The sequence below is a fragment of the Mirounga leonina genome, unplaced genomic scaffold (assembly GCF_011800145.1).
Source record: "Mirounga leonina isolate KUSES-001 unplaced genomic scaffold, KU_Mleo_1.0 Mir_454, whole genome shotgun sequence".
Taxonomy (NCBI): domain Eukaryota; kingdom Metazoa; phylum Chordata; class Mammalia; order Carnivora; family Phocidae; genus Mirounga; species Mirounga leonina.
Genome location: NW_023270763.1, coordinates 17760412 through 17781651, shown reverse-complemented (window position 1 = coordinate 17781651; position 21240 = coordinate 17760412). Strand labels below are relative to the sequence as shown.

Here is a 21240-nt window from a genome sequence, read left to right as displayed (position 1 = left end):
AAGAAATCCCAAGACAGGACCACAGAATCTTAAGAGAGAAATACAAACCCCAGAGATCAGCAAGTCCAACCTCACTTTCAGAGAAGGAAAACGAAGCTCAGAGAGAGTATCCTGCCCAGTCAACCAGCTATTGGTGAGGTGAAGGCCCTGAGCAGGGCCACCAGAGCCCTCTCCCAGCGGCAGCTCCTCTACCCCTTAAAGAAAGACACAGAGTTGTAGGGCTATGAGGATGATGAGTGAGCCGGCGTTACCTTGCAGGGCATGAAATCAGGGAATGAATGTGAAGTTGATAGAGCACTATAAACGCATGCTGCAAATCTAAAATCCCAATCAACACTACAGCTCATACATAAAGGGTTTCACATCAGCTGCTCTTACTACCTGCAACTGCTTAAGAGCAAGTTTTGTAAAACCCTTGCTACCTTCATCCTGAATTATCCCGAGACAGCACTGGCATTTTAAATACCAGTTAAAATAACATTTATTTCATTTTGGCAAAAAACTCCAGGCCGTATTACAGACTGTTGGGTTTTGAAGGAGCATAATCACTTCCTTTCTGCTTTCCAGGTTCTATCCAATTGCTACAGAGTCTCAAGCAATCAAGTGTAGATCAAAGTCCAATGTCCTCTTCACAACTGGCAAAGCTGCAATGCCGCCTCCCCATCCTGAACTGACCAGCCAAGCCCAGCAACAATAGGAAGGCAGGACACGGCGGGAGACAAACTTCTCTTGAAGATAAGCAGGTGAGAGAAGTCCAAGGACAGAGCTAGGCAGTGTTCTGACACAGTGACCTCACACCTGGGAGGTAAGGGCCAATGGTGTTGGGCTCTTCCCAATGCACCCCTCATCAATAAATCAGGAGTAAGGAAAGAATGAGAAGGGGAAGACAGAGCTCAGAAGAATGTGCTCCAATACTGCTCCCACCCGGGGTGCAGATAACAACCCCTCAAACGCGCAGCAAGCCAGTAATGAGGACAGAGGAGCAACATGGTGAATGTACCTACTGTAATCTTACTGAACTGCACATTTGAAAATGGTAGGGACGCCTGGGTGGCTCAGTCATTAAGCGTCTGCCTTCGGCTCAGGTCATGATCCCAGGACTCTGGGATCAAGTCCCCCATCGGGCTCCCTGCTCCGCGGGGAGTCTGCTTCTCCCTCTGCCTGCTCTGCTTGCTCTCCCTGCTTGTGCTCTCTCTCTCTGACAAATAAATAATTAAAAAAAAAAAAAGGTAAATTTTATGTTTATTTTACCACACACACACACACAAAAAACAACCCTTGACTGGGGGGGGGGGGCGGAATACGTTAAGGCACCATTTCTAATATATTAAAGTATAAGCATGATTAAGTAAATAGTAAACAATATGAACCTATAACCTATAAATCCTATAAAGAGACAAAAATAGGGGAGGACGTAGCTACCAAAAAATAAAAAATAAAAAAAAAACAGACAAAAATAAAATCTAAGTTGGTGATAACTTTTCCTACCACCCCCCCCCCAAAAGATATTACGGAAGAATGAAGCCATTTTTTTAATCTATTAAATTTGCAACAATTTTCTTAAGACTACCCAATGCTGAGGGGTGTATTATCTACAGCCAGTGGGAAGAATAAACTCATATAAACTTTCTGAAAAATATGTGATGACGTACCTTAAAAATGTTCATACTAAATCTAAAACTATTTTAAAATAAAAGGTTTAGGGGCGCCTGGGTGGCTCAGTAGTTAAGCGTCTGCCTTCGGTTCAGGTCATGATCTCAGGGTCCTGGGATCGAGCCCCACATCGGGCTCCCTGCTCGGTAGGAAGCCTGCTTCTCCCTCTCCCACTCCCCCTGTTTGTGTTCCCTCTCTCGCTGTGCCTCTCTCTGTCAAATAAATAAAATCTTAAAAAAAATAAAAGGTTTAGGGGCACCTGAGTGGTTCAGTCGTTAGGCATCTGCCTTTGGCTCAGGTCATGATCCCGGGGTCCTGGGATCAAGCCCCGCATCGGGCTCCTTGCTCAGCGGGAAGCCTGCTTCTCCCTCTCCCACTCCCCCTGCTTGTGTTCCCTCTCTCGCTGTCTCTGTCTCTGTCAAAAAATAAAATCTTTAAAAAATAAAATAAAAATAAGATAAAAGGCTTATTAAAAAATCTTCATACCCTTGGGTCCTTCTGGGAATCTAGCCTAAGGCAATTTTCTGAAATACAGAAAAAGCTCTTTGCAAAAACATTAATCACATTATTATTTACAATGGCAAAAAAAATGGAACAACCTAACTGCCCAAGAATCCATGCAATGCAATATTACACAGCCACTGTAAATATTTATTAAGTATTTGATGATCTGGAAAACCACTTATACTATAATGTTACATGGAAAAAGCAGAAGGAAAAAAGTGCATTTACAGTGTGATCTCAGCCACATTTAAAAAGTAAACAGGAAAAAAGACTAGAAGGAAACAAAATCCAAGAAGCTGAATCAGAGGACGGTGAGCTCCTGTCTGTTTTGTACTTATAACAATAGTCTACAGAGTTCAAAATACTTTTTCCCATTAGGGAAAAAAGTAACTAGGCAAAATCAAGAGGTGGCAGAGAAGACCATGACAGCATCAGCACCTACTTCAATACCGAACGGCAGGAGAATAAAGCAGCCACAGAAACTGAGCTAACTCGCTGGCCACAAATCTTCGAAGGCTTGACTACTTTTTTTAGTCACTTTTTTAAAACTAAATCCCCATGGGAGAAGAGGATGCAGGAACCCCCTGTGCTATTTGTGCAACTCCTCTGCAGGTCTAAAAGTACTTCAAAATAAGATGTTTAACTTAAATACATAAATCCTTGAAAGATCACTTACTTTGTCTTTCTCTCAAAACAGAATGTGGAATGTAGATGAATAATTTCCTGGGCTGGATAGAAGCACAAGGCTCCTTTTGTCATGAATTAAATAAAAGCCTTTTCTGGAGTGGATGCCTTCACAGAAATCACCGGGGCTGCCTAGTAGACGGCTCGCTCTTCAGCATTTCAAAGCTTTCGTCGTCAAGAACTGACCACTCGGGCACCTGGGTGGCTCAGTTGGTTAAGCGACTGCCTTCGGCTCAGGTCATGATCCTGAAGTCCCTGGATCGAGTCCCGCATCGGGCTCCCTGCTCGGCAGGGAGTCTGCTTCTCCCTCTGACCCTCCCCCCTCTCATGTGCTTGCTCTCTCTCATTCTCTCTCTCTCAAATAAATAAATAAAATCTTTAAAAAAAAAAAAAAAGAACTGACCACTCTTCCGTGTGTATCTGTGGCTCCATCTGCCCAAAAATGGGCCTTCTGCTTCTCCACCTCAAGCCCCAAATTCTTTGCCTTGTGACTTCCTATTTCTGCTCTGAAACCCAACCAAGGTGTCACCTCCTCTGTGAAGCCTTCCCTGATACAGCTCTCCAATTTGGCCAGGCTTTTTTTTTTTTTTTAGTACAGTTGTACCTCTTACAAGGCTTTATTTCTGCACTTATCCTCCAGCACAGGAATCATTTGCTGACATGCACATCTCATCCAGAGTTAGAAACTTCCAGAAGTTATAAACTTCTAGAACTTCTCTTCACACTTTCCATCCTCACATTCAATAACTGTAGACCAGATTTGTCCCCAATTATTTTGAAACTCTATTGCACGCAAGCCCTCAAATTCACCAACAATGCTTCCTCCACCTCCTAACTTTCCATTTTGGGAAGGAATTACAAATCACACACATAGGGGCGCCTGGGTGGCTCAGTCTGTTAAGGGTCTGCCTTCAGCTCAGGTCCTGATCTCAGGACCTGGGATCCAGCCCCACACTGGGCTGCCTGCTCAGTGGGGAGTCTGCCTCTCCCTCTCCCATTTCCCTCTCCCCCACAACCCCGCTCCTGCTCTAATACAATCTTAAAAAAAAAAAAAAAAAAAAACACATACACACGTATCCATGCATAGACTTCATACCACAAGTTAAAAGTCTTTTTTTTTTTAAGATTTTATTTATTCATCAGAGAGAGAGAGAGAGCACACATGAGCGGGGAGGGACAGAGGGAGCGGGAGTAAGAATCTGAAGCAGACTCCACACTGAGCACAGAGCCCAATGCAGGGCTCGATACCACAACCACAAGATCATAACCTAAGCCGAAACCAGAGTCTGACGCTCAACTGAGTGAGCCACCCAGGCGCCTCTCAAGTTAAAAGTCTTTTCAACTTTCCCTCCATCATCAGTAATATTTGCAGTAGCCCAGCACTCCTCCAGTATTAGGAACTGCTTTCCCTTCTTTCTACACCTCAGGCATGGTGAATCCAAGTCACCAAACTTAACATTCTACTCTTGAATTTATCCATGACTTCTATTTCCTCACTAAGAACTTTAATTTCCTCATCTTTTCATTTGTATCACCAGTTCCAGTAGTTGAATTTCTTTGGGGGATTATCTTCCATAAAGTAATGAAGACTTTTATAATTCCCAAGTCACAACCCAAAATGGTAAAGAACCCCCAGGTTGCACTGAGCTAGGAGGTCGGCTGGACCCACTCACTAGCCAAGTGACTTGTTCTAGACACTGCAAGCAACCTTTTTAAAATAACAAATGATTTCTCAAAGGCTCTGAAGGTCACTGGCAATCAAGACCACAAGTGTTAAATGTCAAGGAGTATGTGCCGATAAAAGTGGTCCACTCAAAGCCCTTTCACTTTCGATCTGTTCATTGTCAAGGTATAAAGGGGTATTCTTTTTCTCAAAATGTTTTCTGATATTTCTTCGAGGTCTTTAAAAGCCTTCAAGTATCTTCTCTTCATTAGAACTCTCAGTTACGATTACACCAGGATGGGATTTTTCAGCTCTTCTCAGCCAAGTAGGTCTGCCCCCAAAGGTCTGGAAACATGGGCCAGTCACCCCCACAGTAAAACGAGATCAAGGCCACTCGGTGTCCCCCAAAGATAACATATGGGCCTGAGCCTTTAATTTGCTTGTGAAGACTGGGGAGGGCAGAAAGGGAAGAGGGAAGAGAGGAAGAAAGAATATATATTGATTTTTAAACAATAAATGTAAATTAAGGTACGACCCAAGAGTTTCAAGAAATGTCAGATTTACAGAGAGATGCTCTGACCTACAGCCCCAGGACAGGTGCCTTCCTTTAACCAGGTGTAGGCGCTCTCTGCCATTAGGAGAGTTTCAGGAGAAAATAAAATCAGAGACACACTATGCATGACTGGTAAACTCCCTTATGAAATTACTTCATATATCCTTTAGCATTCTAAATTAACATTCTGGCTCATCAACCCAGTTAACAGACGATTACCAGAAAAGTCACTTCACCAAGGTGAGCTCCGCAGCTTTCTGGCAATGGAGTTGCTTCCCACGATTCAACCTGTTTTTACGTGATGTTATGACAAACACAAAGCCAAGTGGGGAAGAATGTAAGTCTTAGCCACATGGATCATCAGATAAAAGTTTAGAAAACAATCAGGTTACACAGTCCCATCACTAAGACAATCACCTTAGTCAAGTCCACAATATAAGTATACATGAAATGTTAGCGTTCTTATCCTGAATAAAATCAGCTGCATGAGATTCATCAACCAAATGTGCAAGCCATTCCAAACATAACTTTATCGATTCTAAAATTCAGCCAAATTATATTTTTTTAAAAAAATTGTTGACTGACCCAATAGAAAAATGTACAAAGTTCAGGAGGCCAGGAGTGGTCAGCAGAAGTGGGAAAAAATACATATGGCAATAAAATATCAAAGATGTTCCACTTCACTCACAACTAAAGAAAGGCTCGCATATGATGTGTCTGATGTGCCATTTTCACTCTTCACATTAAAAAGCTGTAATGGTCGGCCAGAAGGCAGGGAAATAGGAAGTACCCATTAATGAGAATAGAAACTGACAGAATCTTTTTGCAGGACTAGCACTATCTACCACAATTTTTAAATACACTTACTGTTTGCCCCACAATTCTTCTAGAGATTTATCCTACAATTTCACAAAATGGACAAAGATATATTCAACATGTTCACTGCAGTATTAGAAGCAAACACTAGAAATCTAAAATAGCTAACATCAGGGAATTAGCTAAATACCTTAAGGCAGGCATACCAAGTTCTAGGGCAAAATGATAAAAAAAATAATTCACACTTGGGGCACCTGGGTGACTCAGTCGGTTGAGCGTCCAACTCTTGATTTCGGCTCAGGTCATGATCTCGTGATCATGAGATCAAGTCCCAAGTCAGGCTCTGCACTCAGTGGGGTGTCTGAGTTTCTCTCCCTCTCCCTCTGCCCCTATTTGCACTCTCTCCCTAAAAAATAAATAAATCTTAAAAAAAAAACCGCACACTAAAAGATATCCTAATTGAGTTACTAAACTTCAGCAACATATATTTCTTCTAACAACCATGTAAAAAAGGCAAGCTACCTCTAACTGGGGTAAAGGGACAGCACTATATGAATTAGGCTAACCATGCTTTTCCACATAACATCATTCAATGGAGAAATATCAACAAAATTCTTAGGAAAAGAAGGTATGACCCATGAGTATTACCATTTATGGATGAGGATGACAGGCATATTCAAACATGAAATAATTCAAGGAATACAGCAATCATAACTCTTTCGAAAAAAATTACCAGCTAATCAATCCTGAATAGATTAAGAGGGTCAACAAAACACTCAATCCCAGATGGTGGAACAATGTCTAAGGATCTGCAAGAAAGAGTGCAAACCCAGAATTTTACACCTAGCCAAGGTATCCTTCAAGCATAAAAGCAGGCATTCTTAATTCACCAAACAAGTGACAATAAAATCTAGCCAACGGGAAGATGAATGAAAGACTTCAGATATAGAAAGACCAGTTAAAAGAACCAGTGGGGAACACTGAATCCTTTAAAATATAAAACCAAGACTAAATACTGAGGGAATATGGTTATGGAACATACTATAAATGCTCTAAGACCCTGACAAAGTAAAGTAACAACCAAGAATGAGAAGAGAGAAATAGAAGGAGTCCAAATGTTCTTATTTTTCCTATTATTAAGTTCACTGATACTGCCTAGAACTGAAACATGGAATATATTTATTAAAAATGATGCCATCTTGGAGCACCAGCCTGGTTCAGTCAGTACAGCACACGACTCTTGATCTTGGGGTCATGAGTTCAAGCCCCACATTGGGCATAAAGATTACTTAAAAATAAATAAAATAAAAATGGTGCCATCTTCTTAATATCTTTCGTAACCTTTTTCCTTAACCTACAGGGATTTATCAAGAGCTAATAATTATTGAAGCAAAGATTTATTTGAAATTTGACAATTCCTTTTTCAGTTTCACTCGCTTTCTTTTTTTGCTATTAAATTCAAGTGACCTCAAGGGCACTAGGCTTAGTGAAGAGTCCATCTCAAAAGGTTACAAACTGACTACACTCATACACCATTCTCAAAATGACAAAACTATATATAGAGAGATAAGTGGATGCTAGAAGAGGGGAGGGGGCTATAACACAGAGAGCATCAGGCTTGAAGGAGTTCTATGCTGATGGGACAACTCTGTATCCTGACTGAGGTGGTAGTTACACGAATCAATACATGGACTAAACTGCACAGAATTATACATACAAGTGACTACAGGTTAAAAACAGGTGAAAACTAAATAAGGTCTATGGTCTAGTCAATAATTGACATGTACCAATGTCAATTTCCTGGTTTTGATACTGGATACAGGTTTGAAGATTCCACACTGGAGACTCGTGGCACTCCTTTTGCAACTTTCTGTATCTAAATATTTCAAAAAGTATAGCCTTTCTTTAAAAATGCAAGTAATAATAAATTATTTTTCTTTTACTTTAAAACTAACATGATCCCAAAAATCAGCATGATCACTTTTTAAATGAAAGTACTTATTTTAGGACTCCATCTCACTTATCCAGATAGATACATACATACAAAGACATATGGATGTTTATGTAAGGTTAATCATAGTTCAGGATAGCAGGATTCAGGGTGACTTCTTTTTTTGCCAATGTTCTTGGTACCTTTTACTACTACTTGATTTTTAATAAGCACATGTCATTTTTATAAAAAATTATCCAGTTGTTACTCTTTTTTAAATAAATAAATAAAGAGATCTTCCCAAGTCTGATTACAAGCCAATTTAGAAACCAATGATTTTTTTTCCCCCCAGCTGCATTTAGCTCATAAAATACCTTTACCTTTTCAGGGAGTCTGAGACCAGAGATCTTTTTCATGATAACCTTCGTATAAAACAGCAGCAGGCTGCTCTAATGTTAACTGAGCTACTGCATCTGCTACACCTAATGACTTAGTTGAACTGAACTGTATGAAGTCAAGCCACCCTCCTTACTGCAGATGTCCTGTAATGTGGTCCAGCTACCACCGTGCTCTCAATAATCATGCTTTTCCTATTCCTATCACATTAGAGGATATGCAGGTACCTAGTTTCTCCTCTATTATCAGGAAACTTTTACCATCTTGCACTTTCTATTATGAAGTCAGTTTTACAGGTTTTACAGTTAGATGACTGTATGTACTATTTTTCCTGGGACAATACACCCAGTTGGGCTACATTTCAAGTAAATATGCCTGTGTAAATGTGCACTGGCTTAAGGAGAAACCTACTGGTACAGAAAAAACGTGGGCTGTGGAGTTAGAACCTTGAGCCCGAATCCCATCTCTATCAACTTGCTGTGTAATTTTGGTCAAGTTACTAACATTACCCTCCCTGAGCCTCAGTGTCCTCATCTTCCCAAATGTACAACGGGGACAGATAAGACCTACTTTGCAGGGCTGCCGTTAAATTAAATAAGGATTTACAGAGTGTACACGAGGGCCCCTCAACAATGACTAGTGCCGAGTGTAATGATGAAACATGCAGACCTTTTGCTCCCTCTGACCCCCAGCTTCCTTCCTTTCCCATCAGCCTCCTGAACCTCCCTCACTTCCCTCTACACTGGGAGTTTCCTCAATATCCACAACCCCTTCCCTCACCACACCCCATCCCCACTGCATCCCAGCAGTTCTCCCAGTGGCAATTAGTGTCTGGAGCCTCCCCCTAAGCACACATTTACGCAGCATTTCTTGTAACAACTTCCCTGCTCGCCTGTCCACCCCCTGTCAACCCCCCTCCCACTGTGTCTACTTGCCCAGGGGGAAAAATGCCCTTCTCTGAGCGTGCTGGCTGCATAGGTTTTGGAAAAAGAGGGTGCTAGTTTACTATATTCATACTCTATTTCAATCTTACCACACTCTCCAAATACTGCCATTGTCATCCTTCTTGGATTTTTTTTCACCCCTGCCTCTTTTGATTGCCTCAATATCTGCAGAATGCTTAAGGGGCACTGGAAATGCAAAGAGGCCTAAGACTCACCCTGATATGGACTCTTAAAGACAAAGAACTCATCCTCCCCACCTGCAGGCTTGGAGTGGGACTAAAGGGAGGCTAGAGGAGTTGAAGAGTCTTAACACTGTGCTCTTCAAACTTCTAAACTGACACTTACTAGAAGAATGTAGTCTTAGAATTCCTATATAGTAATAACAAATATATCAAAATAATAAAAGCCAAAAGAAAAAACCTAACTATAATCAAAGATGATAACTGTTAAACTACTAGCTGGAAGGCCTCAAAGAGATTATATTTAGGGTGGCCTTGAAATGGTAGGGAAGGTCTCACCTTCGAAAATGAAGAAAAGGACAGTAGATCAGAGGGAACAGCACTGAGCAAAGAGAAGTATGAAGTGTACTCAGTGTTCTGGGAATGACAGGTGGTTTGTTGTGGCTAGAGAACTGGTATAATTTGGGAAGTCTTTAAAAGACATTCCAAATAAATCACTTTAAGCATTTAATACATCATCTTCAATCTGTAATGAGAGGACTAAAAGTAAAATTGTGAAAATCCAGGGCCCAAGTGTTTTCCATCACTCTCTGGTCTCACTGGTCTCTGGGGGTGCCTGGGTGGCTCAGTCGGTTAAGCATCTTGATTTCAGCTCAGGTCATCATCTCAGGGTCATGAGATAAAGCCCCTCATCACGCTGGGCGGAACCTGCTTAGGATTCTCTCTCTCCCTCTCCCCCTGCCCCTCCACCCTACCCTCCCTCCCTCCTTCTCATTCAATTCTCTCCCAAAAAAAACAACAAAACAAACAAACAAACAAACTTGGCCTCTGACAATGGGGACCCTCAGTTCTGAATGATTTGGAGTCAAAGGGCATGCTCCCACCTGAGCTCTGTGAAGAGGACTCTGGCAGGAATACTGAAGATGAACTGCTAGGGGGAGAACCTGGAAGCTGTCAAGATACTAAGAGCAAAAGCAAGAGACACGGCTTGACCAAAGTGGAGGGAATAGAAGGAAAGCCTGGGGTCAGAACACAAGTCAGCAGAGCATCTACAGGTCTACAGGTGGGGGACTAAAAGCAAAGAGAAAGTTAAAGATGACTCAGGTTTGCCACTTGAGTGTCCAGTGAAGAAAAGCCATGAACAGAACCAGGGCACAGGAGAGGCCCTAACCTGAGGGAAGGATGATGGATTTGGTTTTAGACAGGTTTAATCTGATGTCTACAGGACAGTCGGGTGGATACCAAGGGCAGGAGAGTAAGGCCAAGTTCTCACTGGCACACAGGCCCTAACTGAGGCCATGGGAAAGACCAAGGGAGACTGACCCAAAGCAGTGGTATCATCGGAGCCAAGAAAAAGTGTTTCAGAAAAGAAAAAGTCCAGTGGTTGCCAAGGGCCAAAAGGAAAGGTCAGATGGCATAAGGACTGAAAAGAAGCCCTTTATATTGGCTTCAGCACACAGAAGTTGTAGGTGATCTTGAAAAATGGTGAAGACAGAAGGTCAGTCTGCAATGGGTTACAGAAAGTGCGGGCGGGGAGCAGCAGCTACAAGCTCAGGAGCTCCCCCCCCCTTCACCCCAGCCTGTCCTGTCACATCTTCCTCGATTCGGACACATATGTCAACAATCCACTTTCATAAAATCGTCAAGACCCTTGCCCTGCCCAATGCCAATCACCTGCATCTCAACACCGCAGCAACTGCCCATCTCCTTACAGAGCGAAGTCTCCTGTCATCTTCCTGTCAGGTTCTCTACCTGTCACCTCCATTCCTACCAAATCCAAATCACCAACTAAGTAAAACACCCACTATTCCCAGTCACCACGTTAGAGGCTTCCAAAATCAGCTTGAGCTTTTCCCTTTCCTTTATCCCTTGACTCCAGAATCAGTTTTTTAAGCAGTGAAAACTCTCTTGCTCAAGTCCTCCTCACCCTAATTTCACACCCAAGAACCGACCTTTGTCACATCCAGACATGTAAGGTGTCACAGGTTTCCCACCAATATAACCTCTGCACGGCAGATGGATTCATCTTCCTTTAAGGAAAAACCAGCCGACAAAGCCAAACTCCCTAGAGTAGTATTGAAGGCCCTCCATAATCTAGCCATAAATTACCTTTATGGCTTTCTCTCCAACTACTACTTGACAAAAACCACCACAGCCAAACCAGTCTATCCAACGGTCTGAACATGACACGGTTACACCCTTCTCTTCTGAAATATCCTCTCTGCAAGTTCTCTTTGTCACAGGGAACCTCGCTTACTCCCATGCTCTAAAGGCCCCTTGAATAGCCAAGACCTCCACAGCATTCCGACCACAATGTAACTGTCTCCCATGCCAGAAATTGTTCCAGACTCTTGGGACACATCGATGAACAAAGTGAAGATCCCTAGCTTTATGGAGTCAATATTTTAGCAGGAGAAGACAACAAAAAATAGACCTCGTAAATAACGTTATGTATATAAAACATTTAAAAATGGTAAAAGCTACATAGGGCGCCTGGCTGGCTCAGTCGGTAGAGCACACGATTCTTGACCTCAGGGTCGTAAGTTCAAGCCCCACGTTGAGCATCGAGCTTACATTAAATAAATAAATAAATAAGAAGGTCAATGCTGCAAAAAGAAGTAAAGCAGGATGTGAAGGAGTGGGAGTGGAAGCTCTGGAGAGGACGTGAGAACCAACCATCAGTGTAGCACCGGCAGACGGCCGGACCTTGACTGTGAGCTAGAGAGAATGGAAGGCGAGCAATCAGAGAGCCCTCTCCCCTGGAGTTCTGCTGCAAAGGGGAACAAAGAAATGGGGCAGCAGCTGACCTGGGTAGCAGTGATAAAGGTATTTGCCATGAGAAGACATAACGTGTTTGTGTCCTGCAAGTACCTACAGCCCTAAAAAGTCCTAACACTCAGCAAACGTTAATTCCTTCACTTTCCCTTGACACCTGTGATTTTGTGATCTTTACTGATACATATCTGATCTGTGTAACTATCTGCAAACAACTTTTCCTAACCCTTCAAGACTCAAATACGCCTCCTGGGAAAGCTTCCCTGGCCCCTCTCCTCAGTGAGTCTCCCTCAGATAGGCTACCTTTGTACCAATACATTCTTCTACTACCACCCTCACCACAGGCTCTTGTAATTGCTGAATATAGTCCCATCTGCCTCATGAAACGGACTCCTAGAGGGCAGGTGCTACTAACCCTCTTGGGGTCAAAGTGTAACAGCTATGACCTCTGACTGTGCTCTGACTCTTGAGCCAGACTGCCCGGGTTTGAATCCCAATTCCATCACTCAGTTGCAATGTAGAAGGGCCCTGGATGTTTTCATCCATAAAATGAGAAATAAAAATAGCCTCTACCTCCTGGCACCGTCTGGAAAAGTAAATGAGTTAATATATGTAAAATACATGGCATATTCTAAACCCTATAAATATTAACTATTGTATTATTATACTGTATCCACAGTACCTAAGATTATAAGCTTGACATAGGAAATCAATAAATTATTTCACGAATGAATAAAATGAGGCACTAAAAAGCTCTCGCTTACTGTAGAGAATTACTTCTCTACACATTACAGACTGTGTTTTTGTTTACTTTACCAGTAAAGTAATTCCATCATTTGAACCATGTCATGTCTAATTTTCTCAAAAGCTGTTAAAGTCATTTCTTGATTATCGAACCTGCCTCCCAGCCTAGGTCTAATTATGTGACTGCCTATGGAACCTCCGAGGACTGCAGAACCTTTCCCTGGCATCCCCCTGCACCACCATGGCTCCTTCACACCTCCCATGGCACGGGGCGCCATGTAACACCATTGATGAACAAGTGGATGACACACCACCTGAGTGGCCAAATCTAAGGTCTGATTTTGCCTCCATTATAGGAACCACTCACCACTCATTACGGTAATGTCACGGAAGGTGACATTCAAACATAAGTCTTTGTAACCAAAGCAATTTTCTAAGCAACTAGAAAAACACTAATTTAAGCAAGAACTCAGTTTTGCACACAATTTCCATAATAACCAACAGCTCGTTCAATATTAAGCAACAACTTTTCAGAGAAGTAGTGGGAACCTCTAAGATATTACATCACTTAAGAACTCATGGGAATTCAACAAAACCCAGGGATTTAATCAAATGTACTTACAGTACAGCTGTTATAGTAATTTTGTACTATAACTACAAATCTTTTTTTTTTTTTTAAAGATTTTTACTTATTTAGTTGAGAGAGGAAGAACGAGCAGGGGGAGGAGCAGAGGGAGAGGGACAAGCAGACTCCCCACTGAGGAGGGAGCCAGATACAGGGCTCAATCCCAGGACCCTGAGATCATGACCCTATCCTAAGTCAGACACTTAACCGACTGAGCCACCCAGGTGCCCCTACAAATCTCTGTAACTGGTTCTAAATTTGTAGGTCAAGATGGCTCCTAGAGGAACAGTTTAAAGGAAATGTCCATACTCTCCAGGACCCATCACTATCTACCTCAGAACCAAACAGAATATATTTGGATGACATTCCAATCATCTTCATTGATCTTTCACGTTGAGATCTGCACATGTGCAGACGGGCAGTCCCCAACCTACAATGGTTCGACTTTAGGAGGCTGCAAAAGCAATTCACATTCCGTGGAAACCATCCTTCGAATTCTGACTTTGGATCTATTCCCAGGCTAGTGACATGCAGTACGAAATTCTCTTATGATGCTGGGCAGGGGCAGCCAGCTGCGGCTCGCAGTCAGCACATGAGCACCAGGATCAACAACTGATACACCTACAACCATTCTGTTCTTCACCTTCAGTACAATATTCAATAAATGACATGACATATTCAACACTCTATTATAAAACAGGCTTAGTGTTAGATGGTTTTGCCCAACAAGCCACCCCTTGTGTGCTTACGTGTTCTAAACACATTTAAGGTAGACTAGGCTAAGCTATGATGTTCCGTAGGTTAGGTGTAATGAATGCATTTTCGACTTACAATATTTTCAATTTACAAGGGGTTTATCAGGACATAACCCCACTGTAAATTGAGGAAGACCTGTCCTGCCAAAAAGTGCAGGCTTTGGAGTGGAGCACCTTGGTCCAAATGCCGGCTCCACCCAGGTATCCTACAGCACGTCTGTCATCTCCCCCTCTGGGAAAACTGGCCATAATGTAACCTAGCAGGGTTGGTCTGGTTAACCAGACCAGACCGAAGGACTACAAGAAAAATGAACAAATGAGAAATAGCTTACAGCAGATATATAATAAATGGTGTTTTTAGCATATTATACTATTTTCATCTCATTAGGATTGAAGTTTTACAAAGACATTAAAAAGGCTCAAACAGGGGCACCTGGGTGGCTCAGTCAGTTAAGCATCTGCCTTCAGCTCAGGTCATGACCTCAGGGTCCTAGGATCAAGCCCTACATTGGGCTCCCTGCTCAGCAGGGAGTCAGCTTCTCCCTCTCCCTCTGCCCCTCCCCCCCTTGTGTGCTCTCACTCTCTCGAGCTCTCTCTCAAATAAATAAAATCTCTAAAAAAAAAAAAAAGGTCAAAACGTGTCAACTAATACTCCTAAAAGTAAAAATGTTAAGTAAGAGAGAGGAAACAAAAGTTCCTGGAATAAAGAAAGAGATGTGATCCCAGGGAAAAGCTCCTCCTCCTGTAAGACACACACCAGGCAACAGTTTCCTTGCATTCTGGGGACAAGGCCTGCCCCACCCACACCTCTGACCCTGGGACACCTACAGGATATGAACTCCCAGTGTCACTGATGAAGAAAGGATGTGATTAGAAGTTCCTAATCTGGTCACAGCCACTGTGGCCACCCCTTGTGTGCTTAAGTATGTGAGGTCTAGCTCACAAAAACCTTGACTCGAAACTCACCCCTAGAAAAAAATGTACATCATAATCATGAAGTCAACTACTTTACAATAATTGCTCAAAAGTGGCCATTTTCATAATGCTCTGATTGCCAATTAAAATGAAATCTGAAGGGACGCCTGGGTGGCTCAGTCAGTTAAGCGTCTGCCTTCAGCTCAGGTCATGATCCCAGGGTCCTGCTCCGCGGGGAGCCTGCTTCTCCCTCTGCCTCTGCCTCTCTCTATCTCTCATGAATAAATAAATAAATAAAATCTTTAAAAAAAAAAATGAAATCTGAATGCAAGGGTGCTTGGCTAGCTTAGTCAAAAACCAATAAAACTCTGCCCAGGGGTCCTCAAGCAACATTCCTTGCAAGCTCCCTGAGGGGAGGAGCTTGTTTGCTTGTTCATCTGACTTTCCCTAGAGCCTGGTGTCCAGTGGCAACTTAAAATTCACTGAAAGATTTGTACACCCCTGTTCACGACAACATTACTCACAATAGCCAAAAGGTGGAAGTAACCCAGGTGTCCATCAACAGATGAATGGATAAACAAAATGTGGTATGTACTCCCAACAGAACATTATTCAGTGTTTAAAATGAAGGAAATTCTGACATATGCTACAACATGGGTGAACCTCCAGGACATTATGCTGAGTGAAATAAGCCAGTCAAAAAAGACCCAATACTGTATTATTCCACTTCTATGAGATACCTAGAGTAGTCCAATTCACAGAGACAGAAAATAGAGTGTGGTCACCAGGGGATGAGGGAGAAGGGAATGGAGTTATTGCTCAATGGGTAGTTTCAGTTTTACAAGATGAAAAAAGTTCTGGGGATGTGGGGATGTACATTCACCACAATGTGAATGTACAATGTGACCCTTGAACAACATGGCTTTGAACTACACGGGCCCACTTATACACGGATTTTTTTTTTTTTTTCAATAAAAACAGCATAACACTGTAAATGTATTTTCTCTTCCTTATGATTTTCCTAATGACATTTTTTTCTCTAGCTTACTTTGTTAAGAATGCAGTACACAGGGGCGCCTGGGTGGCTCAGTAGGTTAAGTGTCTGCCTTCGGCTCAGGTCATGGTCCCAGGGTCCTGGGATCGAGCCCCACATCAGGCTCCCTGCTCAGCGGGAAGCCTGCTTCTCCCTCTCCCACTCCCCCTGCTTGTGTTCCTGCTCTCGCTGTCTCTCTCTCGCTGTCAAATAAATAAATAAATCTTAAAAAAAAAAAAAAAGAATATAGTACATAATACATGTAACATACAAAATAAATACTAATCAACAGTTAACGTTATCAGTAAGGCTTGTGGTCAACAGCAGACTAATAGTAAAGTTTGGGGGGAGTCAAAAGTTATCCATGATTTACCACATCAATGGGGGGCAGCGCCCATGACTCCCATGTTGTTCAAGGGTCAGCTGTATTTAATGCTACTAAACTGTAACACTTAAAAATGGTTAAAATGGTACATTTTAGGTTCTGTGTATTTTACAACTTAAAAGGAAAAACCAGAAAATTAACTGAAAGAATACTGAGTACTATCACTCACTAAATGTTCTCATACCTTTGGATTATTCATTAAGGAATTCCTAACACCACATTTTATAGATGAGAAAATTGGGACTCACAGAGCTGAACCCATCTGCCACTATACCACATACAGCACCTACTACACAGTGCTGCTCAGCGTTAATGGTGCATTTTACCGCACTGGTTCCAAGCCCAGTGAAGACAAGGGCCGTGACTGAGGTCTTCTTTCTATGCCCAGAACCTAACACAACACCCACAGGCCCCTTGAATGTTTTAAAAAATCCCAGTGGCCTGAACATCTATGTCACAGATGTCACTATGTCCCTTTCTCTATTAAATCCCTAACAGGGGTAAAATGGACAGCCTTAACACTTCCTTCACTGGAGGTGCTCAAACACAGGCTGCGCAATCAACCGCTCCGCCACGGGTTTACTATGTACCAGGAGTTGGGGCAGATAAAGGTTCAGACAATTTCATCTTTGAGGGAACTGAATCTACTGCTGTGGAGAGATAAGGCTCAGAAACAATTATAACAAGACAAAGGCTTAATAAACAGATGTGAGTACATAAATGTAAGGGAGTGCTGAGAGTGTTTTTGGGTCTGAAAAACGTGGTATCTTCAGAAGAGGTGGCTTCTCAGCTGGATCTGGAAGGAAGAACAGCTTTCCAGGCACTACCAGGGAAAAGGCCAGAGCATGAAGCAGAAACAGCATGCTGGTGTCAAAAGACACCCCGGTTCCTGACTTTGCTATTATCCGGATGAGTGACCTCTGCAAATCACAAACCCTCTGTTTCCTTCTATATAAACCTACAGCAAGACCCCATCAACCCTGTGTGTTATATCTAATAGAAGCTCTGAAGTCAAACTGCTTAACTTCAGATCGTGCCACTGTCACTTAAGAGTGACTGCCTCCGGCTCGGGTCATGATCCCGGAGTCCCGCATCAGGCTCCCTGCTCGGCGGGGAGTCTGCTTCTCCCTCTGACCCTACCCTCTCTTGTGCTCTCTTTCTCACTGTCTCTCAAATAAATAAATAAAATCTTTAAAAAAAAAAAAAAAAAAAGAGTGACCTTGAGCTGGATAATTAGTTGCTCTGTGCCTCAGTCTCCCCACTTCAGGAGAGAGCTAGGGTACTCATTAAGTAACAAATGTCAATCACTCAGCACAGGCCCTGGCACATAGTAAGCCCTCAATAAATACAGGATAGCTCCTGTCAAATAAGCTACATTGTTAAGAGAGGCAAACCCCAGACCCAAGGGTAGCGCCTGCTGCGTTTCCAGGTCCCTCCCAGTCCTGAGACATCCCTGGGGGGGGGGGGGGATGGGAGCGCCGAGCTGGGGCTGCAAAGCCTGCACGCATGTGTCACTGCTGGGCTCGGCACGCGCCTCTCCCCGCCCCGGGGAGAAGCGATGGCTCAGCAGTCCCGGGGCCCGCTCCCACCCCTCAGACCCGGCACCGGGGGCGGGGGGGGGCGGGGGAGGGAAGGGGCTCGGCCCCCACTCACCATGCTGGCCGGGGGAGGGGCGGCTCAGGTGAGCTGGCTCTCGAGCTTCGGACACGTCCCGCTCGCACAGTTCAGGTCATGGTCCCGGCAGACTCGGGAAATCCCCCGCCCATGCAAAGACAACCGCTGCCCCACCCGGGCCCCGCGGGGACCCTCTAAAAAGAGCGCGGCCCCCCGGCCCGCCTCATCGGGGACCCCCGGAACAATTCATCTAGAACCACCCGCCCCTCCCCAAGGAAACTGAAAAAGCAGGAAATGGGGCTCGGAGGCCGGTGAGGAGGGCAGCGGCTCGGGGGGCCCCCCGCCCGGGCCCGACCCCCGAGGGGAGGCTCCGGGCCCAGGCAGGGGCTCCCGGCCTCCGCGTTCAGAAGCGGCTGCGGGCCCGGCCCCGAGGCTGAAGGGGCGGAGGCTGAAGGGGCCTCGGCGGCGCAGCCCGGACGGCCGGCTCAGGGGAGAGGCCCGGGGGCCCGCGCTGTCCTCGCCGCCTCAGCCCACACGGCCGCCGCCGCCGCCCCGCGGAGCATCCCTGCGCGCGTCCGCCCCGGAGCCGCCCGCCCGCGCCGCGCGGCCGCCCCCGACCAACAGCCCCAACGCGCCGGAAGTGGCGAGCGCCCGGCGCGGCCCCACGGCGCGGCCGCCGGGCTGCGGCGCTGGAACCGGACCAATCCGGAATCGAGCGGGGAGGGGGGGGGGGGGCGCGGGGCGGGGCCGCACCTGACGGCTCCCGCCTGGCCCCGCCCCCGCCCGGCCCCGCCTCGCGCCCGCCGCCCATCCACGCGGGCCGGCGGCCATGTTGGTAAAGGGCCCGGGTCTGCCATCTTAGTAAAGGGGCGGTTTCCCTTTCGCTTCGGTAGCCCATTCATTCCTCAGATCTTCAGGGAGCGTCTTCTACACTCCAGGCTCCCGGCCCGGAAGTCAGTGACCCGCAGCCTCTGCCCTCGTGGAGCCTACAGTCACTCAGTTCACGCACGTTTTAGCCCTGCTATGACCCAGACGCTAGGACCCGTGCAGTCAGCAAGACTGCTGTAGTCCCTGCGCTCGAGGAGGCAGAGAAGCAACAAGGGCAAATGAATAAATTAACCGTAAGAAAGGAGGAGTGCTGTGAATGTTATGAACGCAACAAACTAGCAGCGGGCTGAGATAGAAAATGCAAGGGAGGGATGGAAATGTAAACTGACACCCAAAGAATAAAGTCAATAATGGAAAGCATGATCAAAGTCGAAGGAGCAGTAGGGGTGCCTGCTGGCTTAGTCGGTGGAGCATGCTGTTCTCGGGGTTCTGAGTTTGAACCCTACCTTGGGTGTAGAGATTACTTAAGAAAAAAACTTTAGAAAAAAGAAGAAAAAGCCGAAGGAACAGCAACTGCAGAGGTGCTGGGGGCGTAGGATGTGATGAGTTCCTGTTCCTATCCTCCAACCCACTTTACTTTGTGAAAGTGCTGATTTTAAGAAATAGATGCAGGAAAGATCCCCGATCAGCAGAGGTTGAGCCCTAGGGTGTACCCACTGCATAGACTAGAGCAAATCTGTATATAACCCAATGGCTTTCAAATCAGCGAGAACCAGAATCACCTGGAGGGCCTGCTCAACACAGATTGCCATCCCAGCCCTACTTCTCAGAGATTCTCACTCAGTAGGTCTGAGTGGGGCCTAATAATTTACAATTCTAACAAATTCCCAGGTGATATTAATGCTTGCAGGTCCTGGGACCGCCCTTGGAGAGCTGCTGCTAGAACTCCTAACCACAGAGAGCAACAGCTTTCATTTACTCCTTCATCAAATATTTACCGTCACCTGCTAAGTGACATCCACGGTTCTGACGATCCAGTGCCGAGAAAACAGATACACGTGTGCCCTTATGAAAGAGACAAATTATTTTAAAAGTATCATACGATAGGGGCGCCTGGGTGGCTCAGTCGGTTAAGTGGCTGCCTTCGGCTCAGGTCATGATCCCAGGGCCTGGGATCGAGCCCCGCATCGGGCTCCCTGCTCAGCGGAGAGCCTGCTTCTCCCTCTCCCTCTCCCTCTGTCTGCCGCTCTCCCTGCTTGTGCTCTCTCTCTGTTAAATAAATAAATAAAAATCTTAAAAAAAAAAAAAAAGTATTATACGATAGGATAAGTCATCAGTTACAATTGTGATAAGGGTGTGAAAGAAAAATACAAACCACCATGAGAATTAATGGCCAAGGGATCTAGGTTAATTGCCAGGGTTGGAATGGGGAGGTCAGGAAGTGACATTTATTTAATCTGAGGCCGGAAAGGCAGAGAGAGGAGGTATAGACCATTCTAGACAGTAGAAATGGCATTAGAGAATGTATTAGAGAATCCATATCCGAAGGTAAATGGATGAATCAGAACTGAAATCAAGTGACTTGACCTTTCTTGGCTCAGCTTAGCGGGATGAGCAAAGGCTGTAGGATAAGACAGATTTGGAGTGGAATCCCAGCTCTTACCACTTGCTGAAGTATGTTAAGCATATGACTATCAAAGTCTTGGCTTCCTCACTGTGTAATTGGATGAAATAACAGAAACTCAACTCAGACTCAGAGGTATGCCTTTGACTCACATAATTCCCATAACTGGATTTCTGGAAATAGGTCAGGTTCGGGGCACTTGACTGGTTCAGTCCATAGAGCGTGCATGCTCATGAGTTCAAGCCCCGCATTGGGCAGAGAGCTAAAGAAAGAAGAAAGAAAGAAAGAAAGAAAGAGAGAGAGAGAGAGAGAGAGAGAGAGAGAGAAAGAAAGAAAGAAAGAAAGAAAGAAAAGGAAAGGAAAGAAAAGAAAAGAAAAGAAAGAGGGCGCCTGGGTGGCTCAGTTGGTTAAGCAACTGCCTTTGGCTCAGGTCATGATCCTGGAGTCCCTGGATCGAGTCCCACATCGGGCTCCCTGCTCGGCAGGGAGTCTGCTTCTCCCTCTGACCCTCTCATGCTCTATCTCATTCTCTGTCTCAAATAAATAAATAAAATCTTTAAAAAAAAAAGAAAGAAAGAAAGAAAGAAAGAAAGAAAGAAAGAAAGAAAGAAAGAAAGAAA

At 44.6% G+C, this 21240-nt stretch overlaps 1 protein-coding gene across 2 annotated transcripts in view; it reads right to left on the bottom strand.

Moving 5' to 3' along the window:
- XPO6 (exportin 6) overlaps positions 1 to 18728 on the bottom strand; it is a 102857-nt gene extending 84129 nt beyond the window's left edge. For both annotated transcript variants that reach the window (XM_034989013.1, XM_034989014.1), the window contains exon 1: positions 18208 to 18728. In XM_034989013.1, coding sequence (XP_034844904.1) covers positions 18208 to 18210 — 3 coding nt within the window. In that variant the 5' untranslated portion in view covers positions 18211 to 18728. The remainder of the gene's footprint in view (positions 1 to 18207) is intronic.
- Positions 18729 to 21240: the final 2512 nt, after the last annotated feature.